Source organism: Athene noctua, chromosome 1 (genome assembly GCF_965140245.1).
Source record: "Athene noctua chromosome 1, bAthNoc1.hap1.1, whole genome shotgun sequence".
NCBI lineage: Eukaryota > Metazoa > Chordata > Aves > Strigiformes > Strigidae > Athene > Athene noctua.
This window is the reverse complement of record NC_134037.1, coordinates 42,758,447-42,785,243: the sequence shown is the minus strand read 5'-3', so window position 1 is coordinate 42,785,243 and position 26,797 is coordinate 42,758,447. Positions and strand designations below refer to the sequence as shown.

The window sequence follows — 26,797 nt, the reverse complement described above, 5'->3', positions numbered from 1 at the left end:
ATGGGACCTTAGCCAGTGACAGCTGAGATGGGGAACTGTGAGCAGCAGCACAGCTGGAACCAGCACAACTGCATGGCTGACCTTCCTGGACCAGAAGCAACATCCATGCTGGGAAGCAGAGACTCAGGGAACAGAGTACTGGGGCAGGAGTTGGAGACAACGACGTAGGGTAGAAGTACAAACCTTGCTGGTTCTTCAATAAACCCCAGTAGCCAAATCCAGTATGGGGCGTTTACTCTGTCTTGCCTGTGAGAGCACCTAAATTGTAAGTGGCAGCTATCACAGAATATCAGGTCCAAATATACTCTTTATAGCACTGCATCTTTTGATATTCTTGTCAGGGATTTACATGTTTAAAAATCAGAAAAGGATCTATGTGGGAACTAATTGTAATCTTCTTTTAACACAGAGAGTAACATTTCTGATCCAGGGAGGTTGGAATTAGATGATCTTTAAGGTTGCTTCCAACCCAAACCACTCTATGATTCTATGATTTCCTTGTACTAATATATCACTATTCTGACATTCAGAACAGCTAACATTACAGGGTCAAAACTAAATCAAAGAGCACATGCTTTTTGCCATCTCACTGAACCTCTGAAGGCAATGCACATGGAACAGTGAGCTGGACAACAGGCTGCAGCTGAAGCAATTCAAGCACAGGCATACTGAAATGCCAGGATGAGACTGCAGAATTTTACTGCCTTTAGCCAAAATCACTCCATGTACGGTATAACCTGACTGACTAGAAACCCTTTGGTCTATTAAAAAAAGTCACCTCATACTTGAACTTGTAGATTTTTCCAGTTTACTACACAAACTTTAGTGGCACTAGACTTTCTCCTTCTGGGGCAAGTTGCCTTTCACAGGAAGATGAAGGCTACTTTACCTTCACAGTATGAAATAAAACAGGCCAGGGACATCTTTGCAGCCCTCAGCACTGGCTCAGCAGTACCCTTGGATGCCCCCATCCGAACCACCTACTGAGACCTGCCCCTGCCCCACGCTGCAGTCTAAACTGTGTTAAGGATAGCTGCACAGTTTTGGACTGGGCTAATTATCAAAGACCACACTAATTAGTTTAATAATATGTACAACTGTATGTTCCAGCTTGCAGATTCAAAGCATGGGCCTCTTTAGTTTAAGAACAGGTGTGCAACTTATTTTTTGTTAAAGTTATTTATTTATTTTATTCCCCATATTATCTCTTGTGACTCAGATGGGTTTGCTTTTGGTGGCACAGCACAGCACTTTCAAGCTGATGGGAGAGGATCTGCCAGCCACCACGGAAACTTTATCCATCTTTCCTATCAAAGCCAATTTTGCTCCTGAAACGTCTCTTGATTGATTTCATAGATTCTTCTAAGAAATTCTTAAACCTGTTTCTTGGCATGCTTCATTACTGCTGCCTCCCTTCATGAAGACAAATGGCTAAAGGTTATTCTGCAGCTGGTTTTAGAGTGAAGACAAATAGAGGAAAGACTTAAAGGAAATAGCTATGGGTTGCTGGGTTGACACCTAAGAGAAGTGCATTTAGTCCAGTCAACTATTTTATGCACGCAGTTAGCTGGCAACAGACTATACCTTAGAGAAAAGCCCTCAAAATTCAGTACCTAATGCTCTATGATTTCACCATTATGTACATCTCCATAAACCCTGCTCTCTGAGTTCCCACTTTGGAAAATTTTCCAATACTCATATCCGTTAAGAGGTGTTAAACCGAAACCTGGACAAATATGCATGTTGGAGAGAAGCAGACCTATTCCTCAATGGCAAATTGGAGTAAGTCTCTCAAAGGGCTGCCTGCTCTCCCACTGAAAAGCCTTGGACAGAAGAAGGTCCTTCTCCTTTGCAATGTTCCACTCAACACTAACCCAGTGTTTCTAGAAAAAAGAGGAAAGTTGTAGGTATTTCTGATCCAGTCACGTCCACTAAGAAATAAGCAGTACATATTAGGAGCAGTAATTGCATCAGAGCAGCAGCTAATTACTTCCATGTTTATTGGCCAGAACATCAACATAGCTACTCATTTATACAGACTAAGAGAAGTGAGTTTTAATGCTGCTTCACAGCATTTGTCAAGCCATTAGTTCTAGAAAATGCTTTCATTTACCTGAGGTTTCACAAATAGGACTGTAGATTTACATACAGTACATTTTGCATATATGTATCAAAATTCTTGTTGGAGAAATAAATTACAAACAATGGTACAAAACCATTCCAAGCCAACCTCTGTTCAACAAGAACATGTGTGTGAATTTTACAGTTTTATTTTTTGCATTACTCTTACAGTAAGCAAACTATTTAGTTTATACAAAATAAACCTGGAGTTTTATATAGTTAAAAAAATCATCTTTGGCTAAACAAAGCTCTCTATTTTTATACATATATTTATATATATACACACATCAGATATTTTACATGACCATGTAGGAACCTGTACACTTACTTACAATAGACAGAACGTTAAAAAAAGTTTCATAATTTACAAAAAGGAATCCCAAGTTAGAACTGAAACAGCCAAACCCACCCCCCCCATCACCTGTACAGATAGAAAGTAAACACACACAGACAAGGAATAAACAACTTTGTAATAAAATACCGCCTCCTTTTCTGAGACAGAGAGGAAGCACTTAAGTGGAGAGAAGCTACTTCCCTCAGTGCCTTCAGTACTGTGCACATTTTGATCTCTAAGGATATGGTTAAAAGAATACTCTTAGGAGAGCCTGATTTTTCCACAGGCAAGAACACTACTCTGCAAACTGACTATTCTGAGAACAGACTCAGCTAGATTTAAATCTCCAATAAGTAAACAACTGTCACAAACGTTTGTTAAGAACAAGTATGGGTAGGTACAGCAATCCCCCACTGAAATCACCAGGCGCTGCCAGCGTAGCATGGAAGGTGACACCTGATCATCAAACAAATGTTTTAGAAGCAAGCACGTTAAGATGGCAGACTGCCAGAACTGACATCATCACCTACTGAGGTCATTCCTCGTAACAGTTTCCAGAGCACTGCCTAAAACAAGGATGATGCACTCACTGTCTGGCAGCATGACAATCCATTCCATAGGTCATGTTTACAGTACTCCAAAGGTGTCAGTGGCAACATTGCTGACAAATAATTTGATGGTTTATTAGAATGAGAAGTCTGTCCCATTAGTTGGAGAGGGAGCAAAAAACCATTATGCTGAAACTGAAGAAGCAGTCACTGGATTCTGAAAAAAAGCCAATTTAATTGAAGTTGAAAGGGAATGCATTTAGGTGGGTCTAAACTCAGCAGATGTTCTGTTTGAATAAAGACTACAGCAATTCTGATAATAAAGAATAACACTTCAAACTTCAATGAATCTGTAATAGAAAAACATGTGCAACTTCTAGGAATGTTTCTTCGGTGGGAGAAAAAAAGCTTTTTACAAATTTGGGATAAAGCAGCAATATATATGAGATGTGTGTGCATACATATATACACACATACACACTTTTAGTATGTACTAGTAAAACTGGAAGCAATTATAAGAGTTCTTTAAAATAGAACATAATGAATTTCTAATGTACTAAACAATTTGTAAAGATAGATACAGTTGCTGTCAAAACATGTCAAGTTGACAAGCTTTTGAAACTGCTTGTTTTTACAGAAAAGTTTTTCTCCTGGTTAGTAAGTATAAATTCACATTTTATAAAACTGTAAAGGTCTGTTTCTAGATTAATTTTAAAAATAAAATCACTTGTCCTTTTTTTTTTTTTTTTTTTAGCAAAACAGAATGTTCATTATATTGAAGATCTAAATTAAGTGCCTTTCCCAGATGTAATCTGGAGAAGAAAAAAATATTAGCCTTTTCAAAAAAAAAAAAAAAAAAAAATCAATACATTTTTAATAGAAAAAAAGAACCCCAACTATTCAAAAGTCAATACCAAGTCTTTTAAAATATCATCAGAACTGCAAAATGTTTTCAACTACAAGACAGTTCTTCATAATGAATACTCATTATGGCATTTCACAAATTAAAAGAAACTGGAAAACTGGTCAATGATTTAATGACTGGCTTAACTCTCAGAGGTTGGGACTCATTTTATTTGACTTTGAAAACTGGAATGCTAAACTAGACAATTGGCTTAGATTTTCTCCATTGTCAGTGACGACAGATGGGCACCCTCAAAGAGAAATTCATCCATCTCTGTTGAGCACTGGCGTCAGTTAAGAAATGGTTTAGATAACGTGCTTAAAGTTGAAGACAAACCCTCACTCAGTGACAGATTCTCTCCTTGAAACCCACTATGAGCAACTGACAAAGCAGCAAGAACCACCTATTCCTTACCATCAAAATTCCATTACTAGATAAGCAGCTTTTGGAATCATTCATATCATTGCCCTGCCTTATTTTAAAAGAAAAAGGCCTAACTTCTTAAAATATGTTTCAAGGTAACCAAGACGACGCCTCAGTCATTTTCCAGCATTATCCACCAACCAGATTTCAAAGCACTCTTACTTTTTAAAATCATAGTTTGACATCATCATATGCAGTACTTCCAACAAGTTAAGCGAGAGCCACCATTTCCACTTGACTGCACACCCGTGTCTTTGCTTACAAAACACATCGAACCAACAGGAGATGTCACCCCCTTGAAATGATACTGTTCCATTTGTACATGCCCAGTCTTCCCTAGACAGTTTGTTTGTAAAGTTCCCTCTGTGTTATAAAGCACTTCAGGGAAAAAAGGGACAGGGAAGTAAATAATTCACAGTGCATCAAACTTAGTATTTTGACTTGGATACCTCTCACTAATCCCATCATATGAATACAGTAGTTGTAGTCCATCGTTGCTGGTAACAGCTAAATCCTGTAACCATGAAGCAACTTGGTGGTAAATTTACTTGAACCTGGATTTCTTGAACAGCTTCATTAACTGCTTGAATCTTTCTGAAACCTAATGGAGGACAAATAAAACACAAAACAAGACGTATCATTAACGCCCCAGATTTCCATACCAACCAAGACAGACTGATCTGACAGCACAGTTTTTTTAAAAGGACCGTTATTTTGGGTTTTTATTTGCTTCCAAGTTATTTTAGCAGAAGAATTTTAGGAGCACCATTAACGAGTTAATTGGATGTAGGAAGTCTTCCTATACTTTTGACATGTCAAACAGCCACCAGGTTAATCACAAGAGCTAGAGCCAACTACTGGTTTAACAAAGGTTTCTTACAACAAGGAGTAAAAAAAAAAATGAAGGCTTCCAAGGCAATTAGACTTGAATTTTGCCAAGTATAACTGTGAGCAAGATTCAAACATAAGGACAAAAGCTTATTTTGTACCCCACAAAAAGCCCAGTTTATCAGTTATTTTCAACCCTCTTGTACAACTTTTGCTTCAGGTATTTATTTATGACTCATCATGGAGTAATCTACCTACTAGGGATTTTACAAAACTGGTCTGTAGAGGAGTCAAACATCTTGCTGAGCATAGCTACAGCTTGTATAGCGACCTCATTCAATTGTAAGTATTTATTGCCATACGCGTATTGCTATAGCACATCTCCCATCCACCGAGTAGCTACCTCGGAGGAGTGGCATAAACATACAGATAACATTGTTTTATCCACAATCCACCCCAACAGCTTCTAAACCCCGCAAAGACTCTGTAACCATATAACACAACGCCCTGAAAGCCAAATCCCAAGCATGCAGGATTTCCTAGCTTAGTCAAACGGGTGTTTTTCCCTTTTTAGATTTTCAGGATAGAGATTAAGATAGCAATTCAAGACAAGTACAAAGTTACATGCAAGCCTCTGAAAATATTCTACATCAATTTGACACCTGTGTCTTTTGAAGTTTCTTAATTAAAAAGTGAAAGAAAAAAGTAAACATTTTCATGAAAAATGTCCTTTCTGCAAAATCCTGGGGTTTTTTTTGCAGCTCTAATTTTAATCCTTTTCTAACTTATTAAATGTGAGAAAAGGCTTTGCACCTCTCCAAATTGCTTTGCTTTTCTTTATCTATGTGCTGATTCAACAAGAGAAACAATCCTGTTGTCCCTGGCTTATGATTGGACACAGCAGTTTCAAGGTAACAAGAAAACAAGTACTGAAGAATTCCTTCAACAACTCCAAATTAGCAGATCTCCAAAGGCTTTTGTTCAACTGCAATCATAAATGTAGCAACATAGTTGTTATCAAATATAAGAATGATATCACCTACCTGATTTGGGCTTTTGTTCAGCCTAGTGGCTAAGGAAACAAAGGTTTTGCTTGATGGTCCTTTTCTCTGACATTCTAGTAAAATTTCTCGGTCATCATTTCTATAGTAAAAATGCATTTAAAAAATATTAATACATATATGTGTGTATGTGCAAACAAAAAAAATACATACAGGCATATATAAAATTCTGAGTATTTCCAAACTATGGGACATGAGTTCAAACAGCAGCAATGAACTCATGAAGGATCCTCCCCTCTACCAACACAGAGTAACAGAGTCAGTACAAACCAGTGGAAATGGAGATTACACTACCCTATTAGTAAGGGCAGGATTACTAGCATAGAGTTAGTCCTAACCCAAAGTCATCAAAAAGAATTTTAAACTTCTAAAGCAGATACTGAAACTTGAGTTGAAAAGAACTCATAAATTCAACAGGGGCCAGTAGTTCTAGGTAGACTTGTCTCAGTTTCAATGGCTAGGCAGCAGCTTTCACCTGAGGCCCACTGATGTCCAAAGACTAAACAGAGAGGTACTCGACTTCTGTAAGTGGCTTAATATAACAAACATACTCAGAGCACAACTACTGTTCACATGACAATAAAAGACCAAAAGTCTATTCTTAGTCTATTTGTTGTTTGTCTCATTAATGAATTTAGATATATGTAGAATATATGTAGATTATATACAGTCATTATAAAGTGGCTACTATGTATCTTTGGTTGAACCCTGCCATATTCCAGTACATATCTGTAAACTGTAACTTCCTATCTCACCAGTTTGCACGCTAAAAATCATATTAGCTTTTGCAGTCTTTTTTCCATGAAAGAGTTTTCCTTTTAAAATGCTACCTAGAAACTTACTTTATATCTGGACTATAGCTCAGAGAGTCTGTCCTGAAAATTTTAGAAGCCCCTTTATAGTGTATTGATTGTATCAAGTTGTAGCAAGAACAGTAAAACCTGCTAACTATAGCTTCTTAAGGATAAGAATCCACCACAATAACTTTGCACATTTCTTCGACACACACAGTCACCTCATTTGTCACCCACATCCTACTAACTGCAATATATGGGCTTAATGGCTGACTAGTACATTTCTGCAGACTGAGCAGTGTAGACCCCAAACCAGAAAACTGCTCACTCTGATGCCTTCTTTCAGTGGGGGAAATATTTAGCTGCTCTCCATCTCACTGATGCTTCCAGGCCTTGTAGGAACATCAAATATCTCCATTCCCTACCAAGCCTGGCTGGAATTTTTGGAAAGGAAAGGAAATAGGCAAAGGAAACAAAAATTACAGACAATGCAATACAGTAAGTTTTGTTACATTAGCATATAAACTTTAAAAACAAAAGCAGAAAGAACTCGCTCTGGGAGATCTGGATATGTGGTAGAATTTGTTATGACATATGGCAGCCACCTTCCTTAAGGCGAATCTGATTTAACTTACGTAAGAAATGACTAAAAATTTTTCACTTCCAAAGGCTGCTAAGAGGATTACATGAAACCAGTTTGTCTCTTAAATTTGTTTTCCCCTGGACAATTGTTCCAGAAAAAGGACAAAATAGACTTAGGCATCTTTCAGTGGTACTCTACGAGAAAACATCTATCTCATAAAGCTTTTATTTGATAAAATATTATTACTATTTTTAGAAGGATGTAAAGCTACCAAGTAACTTCAGCCATAGGCTAAATACCTTTTTCTTTCTACTTTTCAGTATATCATGTAGTTTAAAAAAACCCCAAAACAATCAAACAGATCAAATCAGAAATTACCTCGTCCAGGAAACTACTACTTCTCCCTTCTTTTTAATGATGTTTTTGGCATACAGACTAGGTGATGATGCAGATGAAGCCAAAGGAGAAGAGTCTTTGTTCTGCTGCAATTCATTCTTATTGTAACATCGTTTGGACGCTGAATTTATCTCTTCAGACTTCACATCACTTGCATCACTCCCTTCACCTGCTGATTCAGTTTCTTTTCGTTGCCTTTTTGAGTTGGTATTCTCTCCGACAGTCTCCCTTTTCCTTTTTCTACTAGTTTTATCATCTATACTTATCTGGCATCCTACATCAGTATTTGGAGTGGATTTTGTTTCAAGATCACATTCACCTGCTAGTGTCTCATTGGAAAGCTCTTCTGTTAAGTCAATAAATACGTCGGAGCACTCTTCCAGTTCTTCCTTTTTATTACTGACTTCTGAGCTTCCTGTAGAAGCTTCCCGAGTCCTATTATCTGCAGTGGATTCCACTGCACGACATGAAGTTTCGCAAACAATATCATCTGTTAAGTCTATGTATGACTCTATACTGCACCCAGCAGGAAAAGCAGCTTGAGATCTAACGCCCGTTTCATTTACGTCTTCAGATACTTTCAATGTGCGTGCCTGAGATTGCTCAGAGCCTTCATGGGGGCTTTTGGTGTCACAGCTCTCTGTGTTTGAAGATTTTCTACAGGGTCCAAGCAACCCAGTAGTTTCTTCGTTTCCAATACTATTATGTGACTCCTTTGGTGGCTGAGTGAAGGCAGGATTTTGGTTTTGTCCAGTCCTGACATGAGGCAACTGATGTGACTTAACCAGATCTGGTTTGACAGTTTCTTGCACACTGGCTGCTGTGGCACTCTGACTGTCCCTTTCTTTCTCCCCACTTCTCATTTCTTCTTTTTCAATCTTGGCTGAGGGTGCCCGCATCTCCTTCACTAAAGCCATCTGATCAGATGCTGGTGAGGCAGATGGCACTGCACGCCTAATCTTTACAATAAAATGATCATTGGACTTCTCCATGATTACTGCCTGCATTGGTAGGCTGGGGCGACACTGAAAACCGGGAGCAACAGGCCGACTTGTCCATGATGAAGAACAACTTGATTTACTGCTTGAGTTGTCAGACTCTAAAGCCAAATGAATGTCTTGTTCAGTGGCATCCTCCTCTTCAAGAAGTGCATCCTCACTGTAATGTGCGCTGAGAACACCCTCAGGAGTGGAGCTAGAATTATTCTCAGGTTTTAGGAAGCTGAGGTGAGCATCTGATTTCAAAGGTGATGGAATAGTTAAGGAAACAGCCAAATCTTCAAGGAGTATAGAAGAAACAAATGATTTATTTTTTTGTAAATTGCATTCATCTTCTTTGCATGAAGTCGCATTTGTAGGAACCTCAAACATACAGCTTTCATCTAGTACATCAGGATCAACAGACATCTGTAGCCTAGATGCTAAAGAGGGAGCTCTTACAGGTGAAACAATAGGCCAGTTAATATCCTCTACTGGTCGAGATTCCACACAAGCCTCCTTTGCAGCAATCTCTTGCACCAGCCCAGCAGCATTACCTCTGCACTTATGACTGTCTAAAAACTGTTTTTCTGGAGTCCTGAATTCCCACTCATTTCTGTCGATATTGCCACCATTTTTTTCCAAGAGGTCAGAACCTTGCAATAGGCTTTTGAAAATTTCACCCATTTGAGCATCACTTACAAGATTAAACGTAAGACTGGAAGCTTGTTGCTCTGTGAGAAGCTCGTAACTAAGATCAGACTTGCTAGCATCTCTGGACAGCTGGAGTCCTTCCTTTTCGTATTTTACACCCTTCAACGGAGTGAGAGTGCCTTGCAAATTATTCTCTTTAGAGAGGTGCACTTTGGTTTGGGAATTCCTGGTGTTATCAATGGAGTTAAGACATTTTGTAAAGGCAGCTTTTGGAGCATCTGTTTTATTTTTCTCAGGGTGACACCTAGGTCGTTGATAGTCCACAATTTGCTTTGAAAGGATATATTCTTCAGGCTTTTGAGATCTGGCTTTCAGGGACTTTTTTCTAGATCTTTGCACATCATTTTTATGACTCATCTTGTGTTTTTGCCTTCCTGCTCTTTCAAACTTCTTTTCCTCACTCTCATTTCCCACATTTCCCACATCACATAGTTTTATTATAATTCTCCTTATCTTTTCAAATAAGTAATCAAGCTGTTCATCTACAAATTTCCATAACTGTTTTTTCATATCTGATACTTGTTGTTCAAAAAGACGGTCCACTATTGCATTCTTTTTAACTTGCTTAAGTTTGGACTCTATAACATCACAGATATTCAATTTTAATGTCTCATCTAGTGTAGACATCTTGGAAAAGTTCAAGTATTTTATTAATGACGTAAAATTTATGATACCAGATTCTATAATTCTGTGAAAATGCTGAACTGGGAAGTGTACCTTAAACTTCATATAATTTTTCCTCATCTGTTTTCGTATAGCTCTTAGCATCTGCATGATTTCTTGTACATTCGAAGGTTCAACAATAACATGAACTATTTTTTCAAGACAAGCAATGCTCACAGTTTTATTTTTTTTCATATCCTTCGAAGATCTAAAAGTCTGATTTTTATGCCTCTCTCTGTTCTTCTTTGTATTTACTTTCACAGAAACAAATTTTCCATTCTCTTCATTGCAACACACAGTTTTGCTCTTTTGATTCTGTGGACTGCTGGTCAAATTTCGTGTCTCAGGAGAAGCTTTTGGTCTTGACTTTTTTGTATTTTCAGAGCCTCTTTCTGGGTTAGATTTTTTTTCATCTTCATCGCTGCTTATGATTTCTCCTTCTTCTATTTCATCTGAAGAGATACTCAGCTGGGACTCCATCTCTAAGTGTCCATCAGACATGCTAACTGGCTTTTGATTTTCTTTGTTTACCTCCTTTGACAAATTCTTTGGGGGGCAGACAACTGTGCTTTCAGGAATTAAATCTATAAAAAGAAAACAGTTTGCTAATCACCATAAAGAATGCAATTATAAACAGACATTTTCAGAAAAAAAATGGAAGATTCTCTTCTGTAAACTGACTGCTCAAAACTGTTTGTTTGAAACTGTCAATGACAACGCAGGAAGTTTGAGCTATAACAAGTTTGGGTGGTTTACTTCAGCAGCTACTAGTTTAAGAAATTTTTCAGAGCTTCAAAGGGCAAATAAGACCTCAACATTTCACCAAATACATGCGATCTATCTCACAAATACACCCACTGAATACAGAAAAATCTAGCAGTTTCCATCAGTTTTGAACTTCCTTCCATTTACTTTAACAAGTTTTCTGAACACTGCACAAGCTAAATTTTAACTTTAACACCATTATGCACTAACATTTACATACAATAGGCAGCTTTTCTTTTAACAGTTTCACACTGAAAACAAATTGAGAAGAACACATGACCTATTCATGTTTGCATTCAACTATCTTTTCCAGAGCTGATAAAAAGGTTTGAGTCTTTCAGTAAACTGACTTATTAAACAAAAAAAAGAGTACTAGGCAGCGCACACGTAATAAAACTCCTATTTCTGTTTTTGATGCATTTAAAGATTACCAGCACTGTAACTAATCACAACAGCATAAAAACCTTTTTTCTTAGAAATTTTGGAGAAAACCTCCAGTTCAGATTCCTGAATGAGAACAATGAGGAATGAGATATGTGAGAAGAAAGGCTAAAGCTCTGCCATATATGTATGCCTTATTCTGCCTCACAAATAAGTTTAAATGTTTTATATTTTTCAGATATCATTCAATATGTATTTAATCATCATTTAAAATTCAAACCAAATGCTATTTTGTTAAGAAAAACAAGCAATTACAGTTAGCTACAAAGCAGCATATTACAAAAGATGAAAAGTCAAGCTCATTTCCGTTGTACAATAATTCCACTGAAGTGCGTATATATTGTTTAATGAGATTTACAGTTAATTTTAGGCTTGCTGGGCACTCTAGTTAATAAAACACTCTTATGTTCAATCGCACATAGAGTAGACTGCTTAATGACCTCTAACAAACATTCAATCTCATAAAAGAGCATATCTAAGTTGATCTCCATAGAAAATGAACTTGATTAACACTTCAAAGCAACATTTGAAAATGTTTACTTTATACAGAATCTACAGGAAAAAAAACATATTCCATCACTGCCTCCATTTTGGTTTACAAGGATTGATACCATCTCAAACCAATAACTTCAATATTTTGACAAGCCAAACTATAAATGAAAGTGAATAAAATATAGCATTAATATATGTACCCCTGTCCTGCAGAACAGTAGAAAAGTGAGTACTGAATTTCAAGGCCAAGAGAAACCATAGACTCCTGTCAATTTAGCAGATGCAGAACATTTGACGTGTATCATCAGTTGGATCGCAAAGACAACTAGGCCTCTAACTTTGGAGCTGAAAACCACTGCTTTAGAATTTAGTAGCAAGTTCTGGACAGGATGGATTCCTGAAGTAATTCAGGGAAACACTACCAAATTAGAAAACCGCTCATTTTATGTTCATCTAACTCTGATTCCAAAGCTCTTGTGCTCCCCCAGATATTTCAGATATAAACTACTGTAGGAATGAAATATAAACTGCTAAAGAAATTCACACTTAAGAGAGTAGATGTCTCAATCACAAGAGACCGAATTCCAGAGTAAACCACACTAAGATTGGTAAAAAGACATAAGGAATATGCTCCAAAATGTAAGAAAAAGTATTTAAATGCCACTCTACCATTCTTCTTCTAGCAGGAAATCTAAACTTCCACAAGAAATGTTATTAGTTGCAGCATGACATTACAGGAAGAGTTAAATTCACACAAGTAAAAGATTTAAACTTTAGGTGACCTATTTTCTTTTCCTGTGAGTGTCATCATATTTTATCTCCCTGACATCTTATGCAGGAATTAGCTCTTCCTTCATTAATGATAAATCCCAGTGTTCTATTTACTCTAGCTTTTTCCTACTCACTGACTCACAATTATAAAACATATATATAAAAATTCACACTGAAATTAATTCAAATGGAGAGCACAGCTTTCTCTTAGCAGACATTCCCAGAAATAAAGTCTCAGGTACTCTCTCCAGCTTTCTCACAAATAAATACTTGGAAGAATATGATCCTAAGTAACTTTAGCCTCTACAATTTCAGAGAAAAATCCAGTGAGATTACTCAGAACTAACTGCAATTAAGAAATCTAGATCTAATTTTTTCAGGAGTTAGTACATAACTCTTACTTCAACCAATCACCTGTCACTAGTGACAAACTCCAGTTTTTATAGCACTAATGTTCAACTGGCTACAATCTTGGCTGCACTGTTAAATGGTTCCACTACAAACAGAAAGGTCCACTGAGACTTATACAGCTTAAGAAGCCAATTTAAATTAAAAGAAGTAAAAAGCAGTTAAAAGTGATTTCTGCTTTCCATGAATGGATCTTTTAAGCCTTTATGTAGAAAAGAAATTAGAACATATATATATATACAAATACCTTTGTTATAACTCTTCACAAGACCTTTGCAGGGACTTTCCATCTTAAGTGCTTTAGCCAAAGGGCGCATTGGACTGTTCAGTGGGCTGATTGCCTTCGGAATATACCTCAAGTGATTGAGATCAATGCTCAGTATTGAGCTGTCATCATCAACAGGAACTGGGTTAGTTTCTCTCTCTTTAGTTCTAGGAAATATCTCACCACTAAGAGAAGGTGCTGCAGTACTGATTTCAGTTAGGTCTGGCTCCAGATCACAAGCATTCTGGTCAACTAATGGTTCATCCTTATCAGTTAGCATAGTTCCATCAAGTGACTGAGATGTGCTCATACTTATTTCACAGATACTCTTTTCCTCAACACGACACTCAACATTTTCTGCAGCCAAGCGATCACTGTCCTTCACTACTTCCATTAAAGAGTCTGTTTTTGTTTCACTAGGATCATCTGTGATATCATCACAGGACTTCAGGTCACCAGAACTTTTGGCTTCTGAATCACTCAAGACAAGGTTTTGAGAGCCGTGTTGGTCTGCTGAGCTTTCTATGTCAGCAGCTAGCTGTATTTTATCTTCCTCCTTCTTCTCTGCTGCTGACTCTGGAAGGGCTGCCGTACTTTCACTGGCAGGTTCAGATTGTGCCACTTCTGCTGCTAGTACATTATCATCCTGCAACACAGCCACTGTCACAGGCAAGTTTTCACACTCTGCCACACTCCCTGCCACCTCCAGGGGCAAAGATTCAGTGTGATTCAGATCCCTCACTGCTGTTGAGGCTTCTGATTCAACCAGACCACAAGCCTCTGCTGCTTCTGACATTCCAGCCTGCATCTCATCAGGAGCCAGTACCTCTGCTGCTCCTGGCAAGGCTTGGGGCCGTACCTGACCCACTTCTGTTTCTGGTAAGGTTTCTGAGCTCAGTTCATCACTTGCCACTGCTGGCAATGCTTCAGACTCTGCTGGATCTGCTGCTGTTACCTTCAAGGCTTCGCTTTCAGAACTGACAGAAACAGGCAGTGCTGGTTCCATGTTGCTTTGAGCTCCACTGTCCAGAACTTGTAGTGTTGAATTAGTTTGCTCTGTGGGACCACAGTTAACAGGGTGGGCAGAATCTAACAGTTCTGCCTGCAGCGTGAGCTCCGTACTTCCCTCATCAGTAGCCTTTTGGGAAGGTGTTTTAAGTCCATTTGTTGGAGAGAGACATTGTTTCTTAGCAGGAGAAAGAGTTAAATTTAGCTTCTCCATAAAGCTAAGTTTTAAGTCTTTGCTTTTTGTCCCAGTGTGATCATCTTTAGTTTTGGGAACTTTATGGTCTTTTAAGCTGTCTGCTACTCTGGATGTTTCTTCTAGCTTATAGGACTTGTTTTTCTCACTTTTTGTAACATCTGTACTCTTCTTGGATTCTTTTGCAGATTGGTGAGAAATCTCTTTTGCAACTTTTCTTTCATTTCGAAAATGTCTATTTTCATCCTGATTCTCTCTTTCTTTTTTCCTTTTTTCTTCAGTTCTGTGTCTTTCTGATTTGGAATGTGCTGTTTCCCATTCGTATCTACTACTGTTTTCCTTCAAGCGTGCATATTTATGCTCTCTGCTGCTGGAATTAGAAGGTGAAGTCCTTCCTTCTCGAGAAGTATGATCATTTGTTCCCCTGTCTCTCTTGCAGTCGATGTCTTTTCCTTTTCTAGACTCTTCCACACGACACTTACGTGATTCATGAAGACTCTTCGAATGTTCGTTCTTTGAGTGTGGACTACTCCCTCTACCAGACCTCCTTGGTTGCTCTTGTAGCTTTTCATTTGGTTTATTTTTTTGGCCAGCATTTCTTTCATCTTTATCATGTGATTTAGTATCTTTTTTAAATACATGTTGTGATCTCTCATCAGTGTACAATTCACCTCTTGCTTGAAATCTGTCCTTACCAGTACTTTGCTTCTCCAAGGAAGAAACACCCCTTTCTACTCTTCTTTCTACACTTGGACTGCATTTGAGTTTTACATTCTGACTTTTTTGTTGCAGCTCATTTTTACCAGTCTTCTCTGAAAGGGTTTTCACCTTTTGCTGAGGATCTGAATTCCCCTCTTCACTGTCACCACTGTTCTGATGTGCTTCTCTTTTGTATTTGTTGACATTTCCTCTACTGTACTGTTCATTATTTTTGATTTCTTTTCTTTCTTTTCTGTTATCCTTGTTGGAACTATGGTCATAGTGCGGTAGACACATATGAGTAGTATTGTTGCAGAGCTCTTCGGGAGGGTATCTTGGTAAATATGGAGTGTTTCTTTTTTCGGAGCTAGACTTCCCATTGTCCGTATTATGAGATGAGTAACTGTGGTACATATCTTTGGAATAGTCATTTTTCATTCTATGCTCCATCTTTATACTATCACCTAAATCAGAAGGTCTGAATTTGGAATCTTTTGTTTTACACATCTCAGAGCACCTTCCATTAGTTGATCCTGGAGGGTATGTTCTGCTGAAACTACTTCGATGATTGGGAAATTCTGAAAGCCTGTTCATAAAAAGAAAAATAGTTACACTATTTTAAAATTTATTTAAGCATAACTAAAGCTAAATTGCAACGAATCCACATATCTCAAAATTTTTCATGCTTTCTTTCAGTTTCAAGTTGAACAAAATGTGGGATAAAAATAGTTTATTAATTTCTATTAGCACACAAAAAAAAGAATATAACTTGTATATGTATTTTCCAAATTAAATTAATCTAAAGGAAAAGCATGATCTGTGGAAAAATACTGGTTTGAGTCTACTTAACAATTTCAGGAATTTAAATTAATATTTCATTGTTCATCAAGAAAAAGAGCCTTCCCCTAGGAAAAAAAGTTCTTTACAGCATTAGTGATTTTAAAAAGTAATAATAAAAGAGCAATTCAATAGTTTACTCTTTGGCAAACTGGCAGTCAAAATAATAGGTATAATGTGACTGTGCTTACTCTACCCAATAAGCAAATCAGCTTCTATGTTTGGAACTTGCTGCAAGTCACAGAAAACAAGTAGTTAATTACAATAATCAAGCACCACCAAGGCCATATGCTACTGCTGCAAGGTCATAATAATAAAAAGAAAAAAAAAAAAATTAAAAAGGGCACATGAAGCCTGCATGGCCTGAACCCTTACTCATTACTGATAGAACTCAAAATTACCTCACCATAACAAAAAAAAATCCAAAACCAAAAAGCAAAAAAGAAACACTTTTCTACCATATTAAACAAAACATTTCATTAAAATGACATGACTAAAGACAACAGCAACATTCTTAAATACTCTCCACTATCTAAAAAGAATCACTGTGTCTAATCCATGCAGAAGGAAACAGAAGTAAAAGTCACAAATGACAGCAGCAAACCACCAAATGTATGGCTCCTTTTTAGATAGTCAAGGATGAAATGGGTGCTGCACACAGACATTTGGTTTTGGCCTGAAATTCTATGCTGATTCAGCATCCAGTTGTAAGGAATCAGTTCAAGTGTGAAATAATTCTATATTTATCTCCAATACAAAATGGAGTTGGTTTTGCTTTATAAAACTGAACATTTCCTATGGGCTAATACAGTAAATTAAAATAAGTAATGATCAGCTTATACAACTGTCTCTACTCCAAAAACACGACATTGTGATGTCAACTGAATGTTGAACTAAAACAATGCTGCGGCTGTTGTAATCCCAAACCCCTTCCTGTATTTCTGTTTAATTTTTAACTACACTGACAAATTTTTGCCATGCTTTAGGATGGTTATCAAATCTGCATACATGTGTGATGAATGTAATTGTATCCAACTGGGGGGGTTGTGTTTTTTAGTTTGATTTTTTTTTTAAATAACAATTCCCCTCAAAGATATTATCTTTGAAGTAGTCTTTACAGATAGGTAGCTCGCTTATGTTAATTTATGATAGACCATATAGCAGACAATGTGTGCTTCTAAGACCTCAAAGTGAAGACTTCCCCACAATTTTCCACAACAGATGCCTCCAAAATACCTAGATAAAATGCCTTGCTCATCAATTTGCATCACCATCAGAACATATTGCAATGGAGTTTGTAAACTCTTGAATGAGGTTGAGTATTCAAAACAAGAAAATATTTTTCAAATAGTTTAATTTAAAACCCAGAATACTACACTCAAAGGTGTAAAAATGACAGCTATCATGTCAAGGCCAACAAACTTAAAGAAGTACACGTAAAAACTTCTTGACCTCCATCAGGTCATATCCAGTAAATTTCTGTATTTAGAAAAAAAAAAAATCACATAGTTATTATGCATACAGCCTCTAACTCAGCAACATCAAATGAACCTTCTTTATGACACCTTTTGGTGCAAGAAAATTTCAAATGGTCAAACTGAAACACAAACCAACCAATGGTGTGGCTGATGTCACACAAGCAACAAGCAGGTGATTTTGTGATAACACAGGGGTTCTGAATCTTGGGCACCCGCTCTGGTTTCAAGTGGTTCAGAAACCTCACATGCAGCTAATCTCCCATTCATACTTCAATATTTTCAGCTCCTTGAAGCAAGATTAGTAGCATACAGAAATTACCAAGAATTCTCTAGCCGCTATCTCCCACCATTGGAGACAGGGCCTTCATATCCTGCCATTAAAACATTATATAGTGTCTTCATTTGTTATCTGAAAAGATCCATGGAATTCAAGTCTGAATTCAAGTCCAACAGACTAGTTCTGAAGCTGAACTGTGTAAGATATTATCTGCTTTGAAACATGCAAGATGGCTAGATAACCCACCAGGGAGGGGCGATTAAACAAAACAAACAAAAAAAGAATTCAAGCAAGTGGTCACCCTTGTTTTCTTAATTAGAAACTGGAGACTTCATTAAGCAAGAAGATACTTACCAATTTCTTGACTGTACCAGTACTAAACCATACAGCTACTTACTAACTAATGATTTTCTTCAGTAGTTTGACTTACAATACATGCAAAAGTTCCTAGCAAGAATATAAACATGATAAGACAAAAAGCATGTTTCCAGCCCCACTGTCTAGTTATACCTTTGATGGAGATTACTGATTTCTTCATCCTTACGGTTAATTTCCACTCTCGCTGTTTTGATAAGTGCTGAAATATTCTTTTTGAGAGCTTGGTTTTCATTCTGTAGACTGACATTCTATTTTAAATATATACAAAAAAGAGAGCAATAGAGAGAGGGGGAGAGAGAGAAAAAACAAAGAGTTAGCTCGGGTATCCAAACACTTAATGAAAAACAGTGCAAGACGACCACTAGAAAAAGTCCCATCACATGCGAACTGACAGTAGAACACGCAGAAACAATTTCAGAGAAGTCAGAATAATTAAGTCAGAATTATTGAGATCCAAAGGAGTTGGTTGTTTTTTTTTTCCCCCTTTAAACAACGCTTATGCTCCTGTTTGTGTTCCTGGTAATTATATAAGATGTTTAAACATACAATTTATTAAAAATGAAACATGCCATAAATCAAGTAGCCATAGAGCTAAAAAAATTATATGTATTTCTTTCCTAGTCACCGAGTCAAATCAGAGATGTAGCTTTTAAGCACTTTCAGAGAAAGAGGGTAATTGTATTTCTTTCAAGGTATCAAAACCGACTTTGGGTGCTCTATCATTCTAACATTCCTAGATATGGTGTTCTATAACCCTATCTACAATCCTAGAGATAACCCCTTCTCTTAATAACTGTCCTCAGCAAAGGCTGCTCAGAAAGGCAAATTTCAGCAGAAAACAATACAGAAGCATCACAGGGCAGAAGCTACTTACCATTGCAAAGCAAAAAACCTTTGGGACTTATCTGTAATACACAGTAGAGCATGTGGCAGAATTGCCCAAGATAATCTAACTATATAGAATGGCACAGTATGGGGATACTAGCTCAAGTTGAAGAGCAGTTTAGCCTTATCAAAATGGCAGTATGCCCAAAGTAACACAGACATCCTCTCCCAGTTCCAACGACAGCTCAGGTACCTTTGCAACCCTCTCTGTAGTGCATTAAAGCCTGATTCTTTAAAAAACAAGAGAACTAGATGCTTTTCTGATAACCATTCATCTGACATGCTTATTTTCTAATTAAGGAGATAGATAGAAGATAGCTTTTAAGCAAGTGAAGTCTTACCACACACATCATGAAACAAGTGAATTTACCTACCAATTTTGCCAGCAGGCTATCCTGGCAACTATCCTAGGCAGAACAAGCTCCTAGCACCTACAGAGGTGCTTTACAAACCATTGGCACAGTGGATCAATTTTGGAAAGCATATGAAATTAACTCTCAAAGCAACATTCAATTTGCTTTACATAAATCTTGACAATGTTGCCTTTTCAACTACAGTACCTGTGCCTGTATTTCCTTAAATTTCTTCATCAACTCTTTAATTTGCTGCTGACATTTTCCATATTCTGCCTGCAACTGTCAAAGAGAGAAGAATTCACAGCAGACAAGTTAGTTACACAGAAAAGTTCTCCTCTAGATTTATAGTTAACACAGTCATTAATGTTAATGTCCTGGGTTTGGTTGAGATAATTTTCTTCCTAGTAGCTGGTACAGTGTTGTGTTTGGGATTTAGTATGAGAGTAATGTTGATAACACACTGATGTTTTCAGTTGTTGCTAAGTGGTGGTGATACTAAGTCAAGCATTTTTCAGCTTCTCATGGCCTGCCAGCAAGCACGCTGGAAGGGCACAAGAAGTTGGGAGGGGACACAGCCAGGACAGCTGACCCAAACTAGCCAAAAGGATATTCCATACCATATGACATCATGCCCAGTACATAAACTGGGGGGGACTTGGCCAGGAGGGGCAGATTGCTGCTTGGGGACTGGCTGGGAATCAGTCAGTGGGTGATGAGCAATTGTACTGTGCACCACTTGTCTTTTTTCGGTTTTATTTCACTCTCTGTTATCTTCCTTTTCATTACAGTTATTATTATTACCTTTTATTATTTATTTCCATTATTAAAGTGTTCTTACCTCAACCCACAAGTTTTACTTGTTTTCAGTCCTTCTCCCCACCCCACTGGGGTGGGGGGTGTGAGCAAGTGGCTGCATGGTGCTTAAGTTACTGGCTGGGGTTAAACCATGACAATTACAAAGCTGTTTTTTTCAAAAGTAACACATTAAAGCCATATTAAAACAAAAAAGCTTCAATATGCTCCAGCAGGTACAAGTCTCAAACATCACAAACACTCAGGTAAGAGGAAATCTATGTGTGCTTGCCCAACAGTAGCAGGCTAGAGAGTAACAGAAAGCCATATTATTGTGAAATTAAAGACATTATTATCACAGAACAAGAGTTATCAGAGCCCTACAGATTTTATACAATACAAAACAGATAAGGAAAAACACACCAAAAAGTTACTACAAACAAACCTGGACTGCAAAAAAAGACTGTAAAGGACATGCCCCTGTTGAGATGACAAAATTAAATAAAATACATTTGGCATGAGCCCTTCCTTAAAAGTAGATAGTAATAAAACTTCCACGAAAGAATGGACAACTTCCCTATTGTCATACCTAACAGTCAACTGGCTTCAAACTTTCAAAGTGGCATTTTTGTCACTTAGTAGAGTCCTGGCAGTTTTGTTCCTGCTTCTTCTATAGCACATCATATCTGTGGATATCTGTCCTTTTTACTCCAAAGCTCAAGTTATTTAAGATGTGTCTTATGGACCAGGATAGGTGATGCTACATGAGTAAGTGTTCTGCATGGTTGTCTTCAGTTCCAAGGACAAAATTTAATGACACATAAGACTAATCCATGACCTATTTGCTTTAGTCTGGTAAAATTTGTTGGGAGAAATGTCATGACTAGCTTTGTATCAGATGTCTAAACAGATATTTAACTAAAAGGAAATTACAGTACATTTTTCCATAACATAGCTGATATATGAACTGTGTGCAAAGGACATTAAATGAGACAGGCCATGTCACAGGGCAAGAGTTTTACTTATTCTGATAAACTTGTTGACATAACATTTTATTAGCACACTCTTTTTACTTATTTAAAAACAGGTTACCTATTTTTCCAATAATATGAGTATACTGACAAATTTTTTTGCACTTTACATAAGAAAATTTGGAAGAAAAAAACTTCAATACACCAGAATTATTTTGTCATATTAATACACACCTCGTTGTAGGATGCTTCCTTTGCAGTCCCTTCTTCAATTAGTATCTCATCAAATAAATTTAAGCTGTTTCCAGCTGGTACAGAATTTGGAGCAGAATTGTCTGTAGAAAGAAAATCAATTACATAAAAGAAAAAGGTATTCTTCAAAGCCAGGTTGCACTATCTCTCTAAGGAAAGCACATTACCTTATTTGAAGAAATTCCTATCCTGAATTTCACCATTTATGTTAGCTTTACTAGAAATACTTGATCCAATTAAATCAACATAAAAGTTAACAATGAAAGTTCAACTGACAAATTTGCTAGAAAAATTAAGAGATATACAGAACACTTAGCAACAAAGATGGGTGCATTTTATGACTAAAGTTGTTTTAAGTCAAAGGAGAGCTAAATCACAGTATATCTACCTAATTTACAAAGCAAGAGCTACACCTTAGCAGTGATCGGAGGTTCTGCAATTCCAGACCCAGCAGATAGCAGAAAGCTAGAATGAATATGTGCAACCCAAAGTTCATTCAGCTTCTGGCCAGACTTCAACTTGGAAACATTTGCAGTTGAAAAAAAAATTACTGAGAAGAATACTCAGATGCCAATGACCTACACATTCACAAACACGGATCCGTTAATCAGAATCAAATGGAGTTACTGTAGAGCTGGTGTGGGGTTGAAGAAACATTTCTTGAGTTGAATAAATGTTCTTTGCTGCTTTGTCTTCCCCCATAAACTTAAACACTAGCTTTAGTTCCAAAGAAATGAAAGAAACCAAAACAGAACAAAACCCAACCCAACACCCAAACACCACAATTATTTAGGTAACAGTGGTTTTTCTTCAGATGAACCCGTGTGCTCTGTTTGCCAAATACACATTACTGGCAGGACCTGAATTATGACACCTCTGAAATACAGATTTATTTGCAGACAAATAAATGAAGTTAGTCATCAAAGCTGTGCTTCAAATCCTTTAGACAATACCATAATGCAAAAAGTATTATTAACACAATACAACATGCAAATATCATCTCCTCCATATAGAGCAAAAATCTCACCAATACTCTTTCCAAATTTAAAAAAAAAAAAAAAAATCCCTCAGAACTAGACCATATAAAATGTTCGCATTGCATTGTTATTCCTCCTTGCATCTTTTGTTTACTAAATGATGCACCTCAGTATGTGAAATATACTTAGATAATACTCTTATACGCTGTAACAAATACAAAATGGAAAGAAAGAAAAAGATGTATAGATGCTTTATGTCTGTAGGACACAGTATAGTCCTTCCATAAAAATTCAATGGTCTTACAGTACTAAGGTCAGTAGAGAAACACTTGTTTAAACACTAGAAACAACATTTTATTAAACAGTACACTAAGAATTCTAAAAAAATAACGTGTTGGGTCCATTTCTTTCTTACTTTCAAGGATGCTAAAAGAGGAAATTAATTTGTATTAGCATGTGAAATTACTGAGAAAGTAACAAAAGGTTAAAAGGATCTACTGAATGTACTGTATCACACAGAAAGTATGTTTTGGAGCTCTCACTGGGCACTTAGTGATAGATTTAGTGACTGGCATTTAGAACCAACAGTGACTGTTGGTTCTGGTACTGAAGCTGTTTAAAAAACACAAAACAAAGGTGCTTTTTCCAAGGTAAAACATCCTATATCAAGGCACAGATAGAATAGCTAAGGTTCCTCTGCACCCCTTTAAATGCTCAGGTCTCTTAAAATAGCCAGTATCACATGAAAACTATCTTATAGTCATTCAGCTAATAGATTTAAGAGTCCTTTGCTGTGTTTGTACAGTGTAACATATATGTCTTGAATTTAAACAAGTAGCTCACTGAAGCATATGTTACACCAGCTAAGTGTAAATTTAAAGCTGTTGTTTTACTTGGAACCACCTAAGAAGCAGAGATTCTGTAATGTTCCAAGCCAAGCAGCAAGATACAATCAACCTACCAGGAACTGTCAAACTGTTGTCCAAGCCATCGTAAATATCCACTGAGCTCTCATCACCTTCCTTGAAGGGGGAAGCTTCAGCTAAAGAAAAAAAAAAAACAAACCCCAAATTAAACATTTAGTAAACTCCAACCTCTAACTTTCTCCTAAAGTAAGTGCAGCTGTGATCCTAGACTAGTAGAGAGTAGTAAAAGTAGCAGCACAGAATAGTAAAAGACAGGCAAGCTACTGCTACCATGGAGAAAAGATCTTTAGTCATCAGGAAGCAAAGACAGTCTTGTAGTATTTAGGAATTGATCTTCCAGGAACTGTGCATGAAGCAAATCATATGGCTTTAAGTACAAATATATTTTAAAATTTTAAACAAAGACAACTTGATCTGATTTTTAAACTGTTTTCTAGAATACACTGAATACAAAAGTCATACAACTCAGAAACAAAAATATAAGAATTAGCATGATAAAACCACTACTCTTAAAAGAAACATTTCTCACTAAACAGAAAATAACAGTCTGTACCATAATTCAGAGATTTTGCTTTAGTACTGCCATCTATTCACATGCTAACTGGTTCTGTAAAAGTATTTTAATCTAAATCTCCTCAGTCTCTCTTCACAACTTTTTCCAGTGCCTCTTATCAGTCTTGTCTCCTCTGTGAATCTCTCCAGTTCTGCAACAAATATTACTACTATAAAGAAAAATATCAATATCTACAGTCTTTTTGAGGCTGGGAATCTCACAAATATGCATCAGAACATTCAACTGCAGAGCGGGAAATTATGTTAGAGTATCTTGATTGCTGGTACTATACCAGATGATAGTGCATTTGCTCTTACAAATAGCAAACAAAGGAATAATTCTCCTAACCATCCAAATACAGCTTCATTAAGATACAGAGAAGGTTTCATACTGTAGAACCCAGGGGAAAGACCAGTTCCAAGCATCTCCTCAAAATATAGTAGATATCCAAAGTACACAGCTACGGTTTAAAATCCAAACTTACTAATGGGATATGACTTACAATGATACTGTGCCACAGTCATTTAATTACAGCTGAAGCTCATCAGTATTTGCCCCAATTTAAATTGTTTCCATTTTGTTTTCTCTGTTATTTTTGGACCTATTTATGTTCATAAGACTGCTTGTGTTATTTCACTGCAAAACAGAAAATAAACTAACACATCTTACCACTGTAGCGGATATCAAACAGTTCCAGTCCATCCTCATCTGTTGCCATGATACAAACTCCCTATGGCTTCCCCATCTGAGTAAAATATCAGAGGAAAGACAACAGATTAACTAAAAATTTCAGAACATCATAAAATAGAAGCATCTTGAAATATGTTAATTACACATGAGCTACATGTGGCCCTTGCTCTTCAACAAAATCCAACACTAGAAAACTCTTACATCAAGATACGAAGATACGTAGAGCTCTATCAAGAAAAGTAAGAAGTTATCCGTCATGTAAATAAGCATTCTGAATAAGATCTTCTGCTGTATCATTTATTTATATGGATCAAATAACGATCCTATAAAGAAATTTTGGTATGAAAACAAGCACTGCATTCTATGAACAGGTTATATGAATGTGTATCTTAACCAGTTAAAATAATCTGATTCGGTAATTTGATTGCTGACCATTTAAGAGCAAGTTTCCCCTGACTGACACCACCAGCCAAAGCAGTAAAGAGTGGTAGCAGGCAGGAAACATTTTGCCTGCCAAGGCATATAGCGAGGCTCGGCCACAGGACGTACAGTATCCGCCACAATAGCTATTGCAGAGTGACTACGAGCACACACACTGATACTCGAGCGGCTCTGAAGCGAGAGCAGCAGTCTGCAACACCAAGACATCCGCTCCGTGGAAAAGGCTCGGGTGTCGGGGCAAGCTGAGGCACTGACCAGTGCCAGTTCAGAGGCAGCGGCCCTTACCCACCACTCCCCAGGCCTCGCCCTCCCTGCACGGGCGGGAAGGGGCTCCCGCCAGCCCCGATTCCTGTCACGGCGGAAGCGCCCAGGACCTCTCGGGGGTCAGGGCGGGAGAGACGCCGATCGCGGCCCGGCAGCGTCACCCCAGCTGCCGCCGCACGGGTGGCGCCCCGCAACCACCGGCGGGCAGGCTGCGCCCGGGGGAGGGGCCGGCAGGGCGCCGGGAGAGCCCGAGGTGGGCACGGCCGGGCCGGGCCGAACCGGGCGGCGGGAGCCGCGCGGGAGGGCGGGTGGGGGGGAGGGGAGCGGCACCCGTGCGGGGCGAGGCGACGCCGGGCCCCGCACCGGGCCGGCGGAGGAGAGAAAGGGGCGGAAGGGACGAAGGAGGAAGTAGGAAGGCCCCGCTCCGCAGGCCGACGCGACCCCCAGCCCTCACCCACCGGTCAGCGGCCACGCCGCGGCCCAGCCGCCCCCGGCCCGCGACACCCCGCAGGTCGCCGCCGCTGCTCCCGCAGGCCGGGAGCCGAGGGGGCGGAGCTCCCGGCCGCGACAGCCAATGGCCGGAGACGCACAGCACGTCCCCGACCGCGACGTCAGCAGAACCCGCCCCCCGGCCTGAAGCAGTTGGCGCCAAAGCGAGGAGCGCGAGGCGGCCGCGGCCCGCCCCCCGCCATTGCCCCGCCCCTATTCCCGCCCCTGCCCGGCCGCGCGCCCCCGGCCCGGCCCCTGCCGCAGCCGCCGGGCCCCGAGCGCGGGAAGCGGCCGCGCTGCCCCCGGAGCGCCGGGCGGGACCAGCAGGGCGCCTCCCGCCTTCGCCTGCCGCGCGGGCGGAGGGGCTGCGGCCCGGCCGTGGCGGCGCTGGTCCCGCAGGCCGGTCCCGTCGCCACCCGGCCCTCCCGATAAAGGCTGCGATGGGTGGAAAGGGGAGAGGAGCGGCCGGAGGAGGCTGCCTGGGCTGCGTGGGGCGGCCCGGCCGCAGGAGCGCCGCGCTAGCTCACCTGGTGCGAGTTGGGGCGCGGAGGGCCGTGCCCCGCTGCTGCGGTGGGGCGGCCGTGAGGCAGCTCGGGCGTGAGGCCCTGCCGGGAAGGCCGAGGTTTACGCCCGGCCCGTGCGCTTGGGGATGCCGCTGTCGCACCCCGCCAGAAACATCGCTAGTGCCCGGGATCCGCGCTCGGGCTTCGTGCGCTGGCTGCGGCCGGCGCGGGGAGCTGGGGAGGGTGACGTGGGAATGGGAACGTAATGCCGGCCGCCTTCCTCCCGAGCCTGAACCACCTGTTTGGCTTAGTCACCGCCCGCGCTCCTCCTCGCCCAGGA

The 26,797-nt window shown here is 39.1% G+C and overlaps 1 protein-coding gene across 2 annotated transcripts; it reads right to left on the bottom strand.

Annotated features, from left to right (window-relative positions):
• Positions 1–3,791: 3,791 nt before the first annotated feature.
• On the bottom strand, positions 3,792–26,797 carry CASP8AP2 (caspase 8 associated protein 2). Of its 2 annotated transcripts, none has more exons than XM_074896042.1 (10): positions 26,482–26,797; positions 24,740–24,815; positions 23,553–23,633; positions 21,597–21,697; positions 19,804–19,878; positions 18,491–18,606; positions 13,471–15,974; positions 7,975–10,930; positions 6,202–6,301; positions 3,792–4,931 (listed from the first exon to the last, which is right to left on the bottom strand). In XM_074896042.1, the coding sequence occupies exons 2-10, from the start codon at positions 24,786–24,788 to the stop codon at positions 4,875–4,877; spliced, it is 6,039 nt and encodes a 2,012-aa protein (XP_074752143.1). In that variant the 5' UTR covers positions 24,789–24,815; positions 26,482–26,797; the 3' UTR covers positions 3,792–4,874. The 2 variants fall into 2 exon arrangements, with proteins under 2 accessions (XP_074752143.1, XP_074752142.1); XM_074896041.1 differs by lacking the exon at positions 26,482–26,797 and adding an exon at positions 25,924–26,018.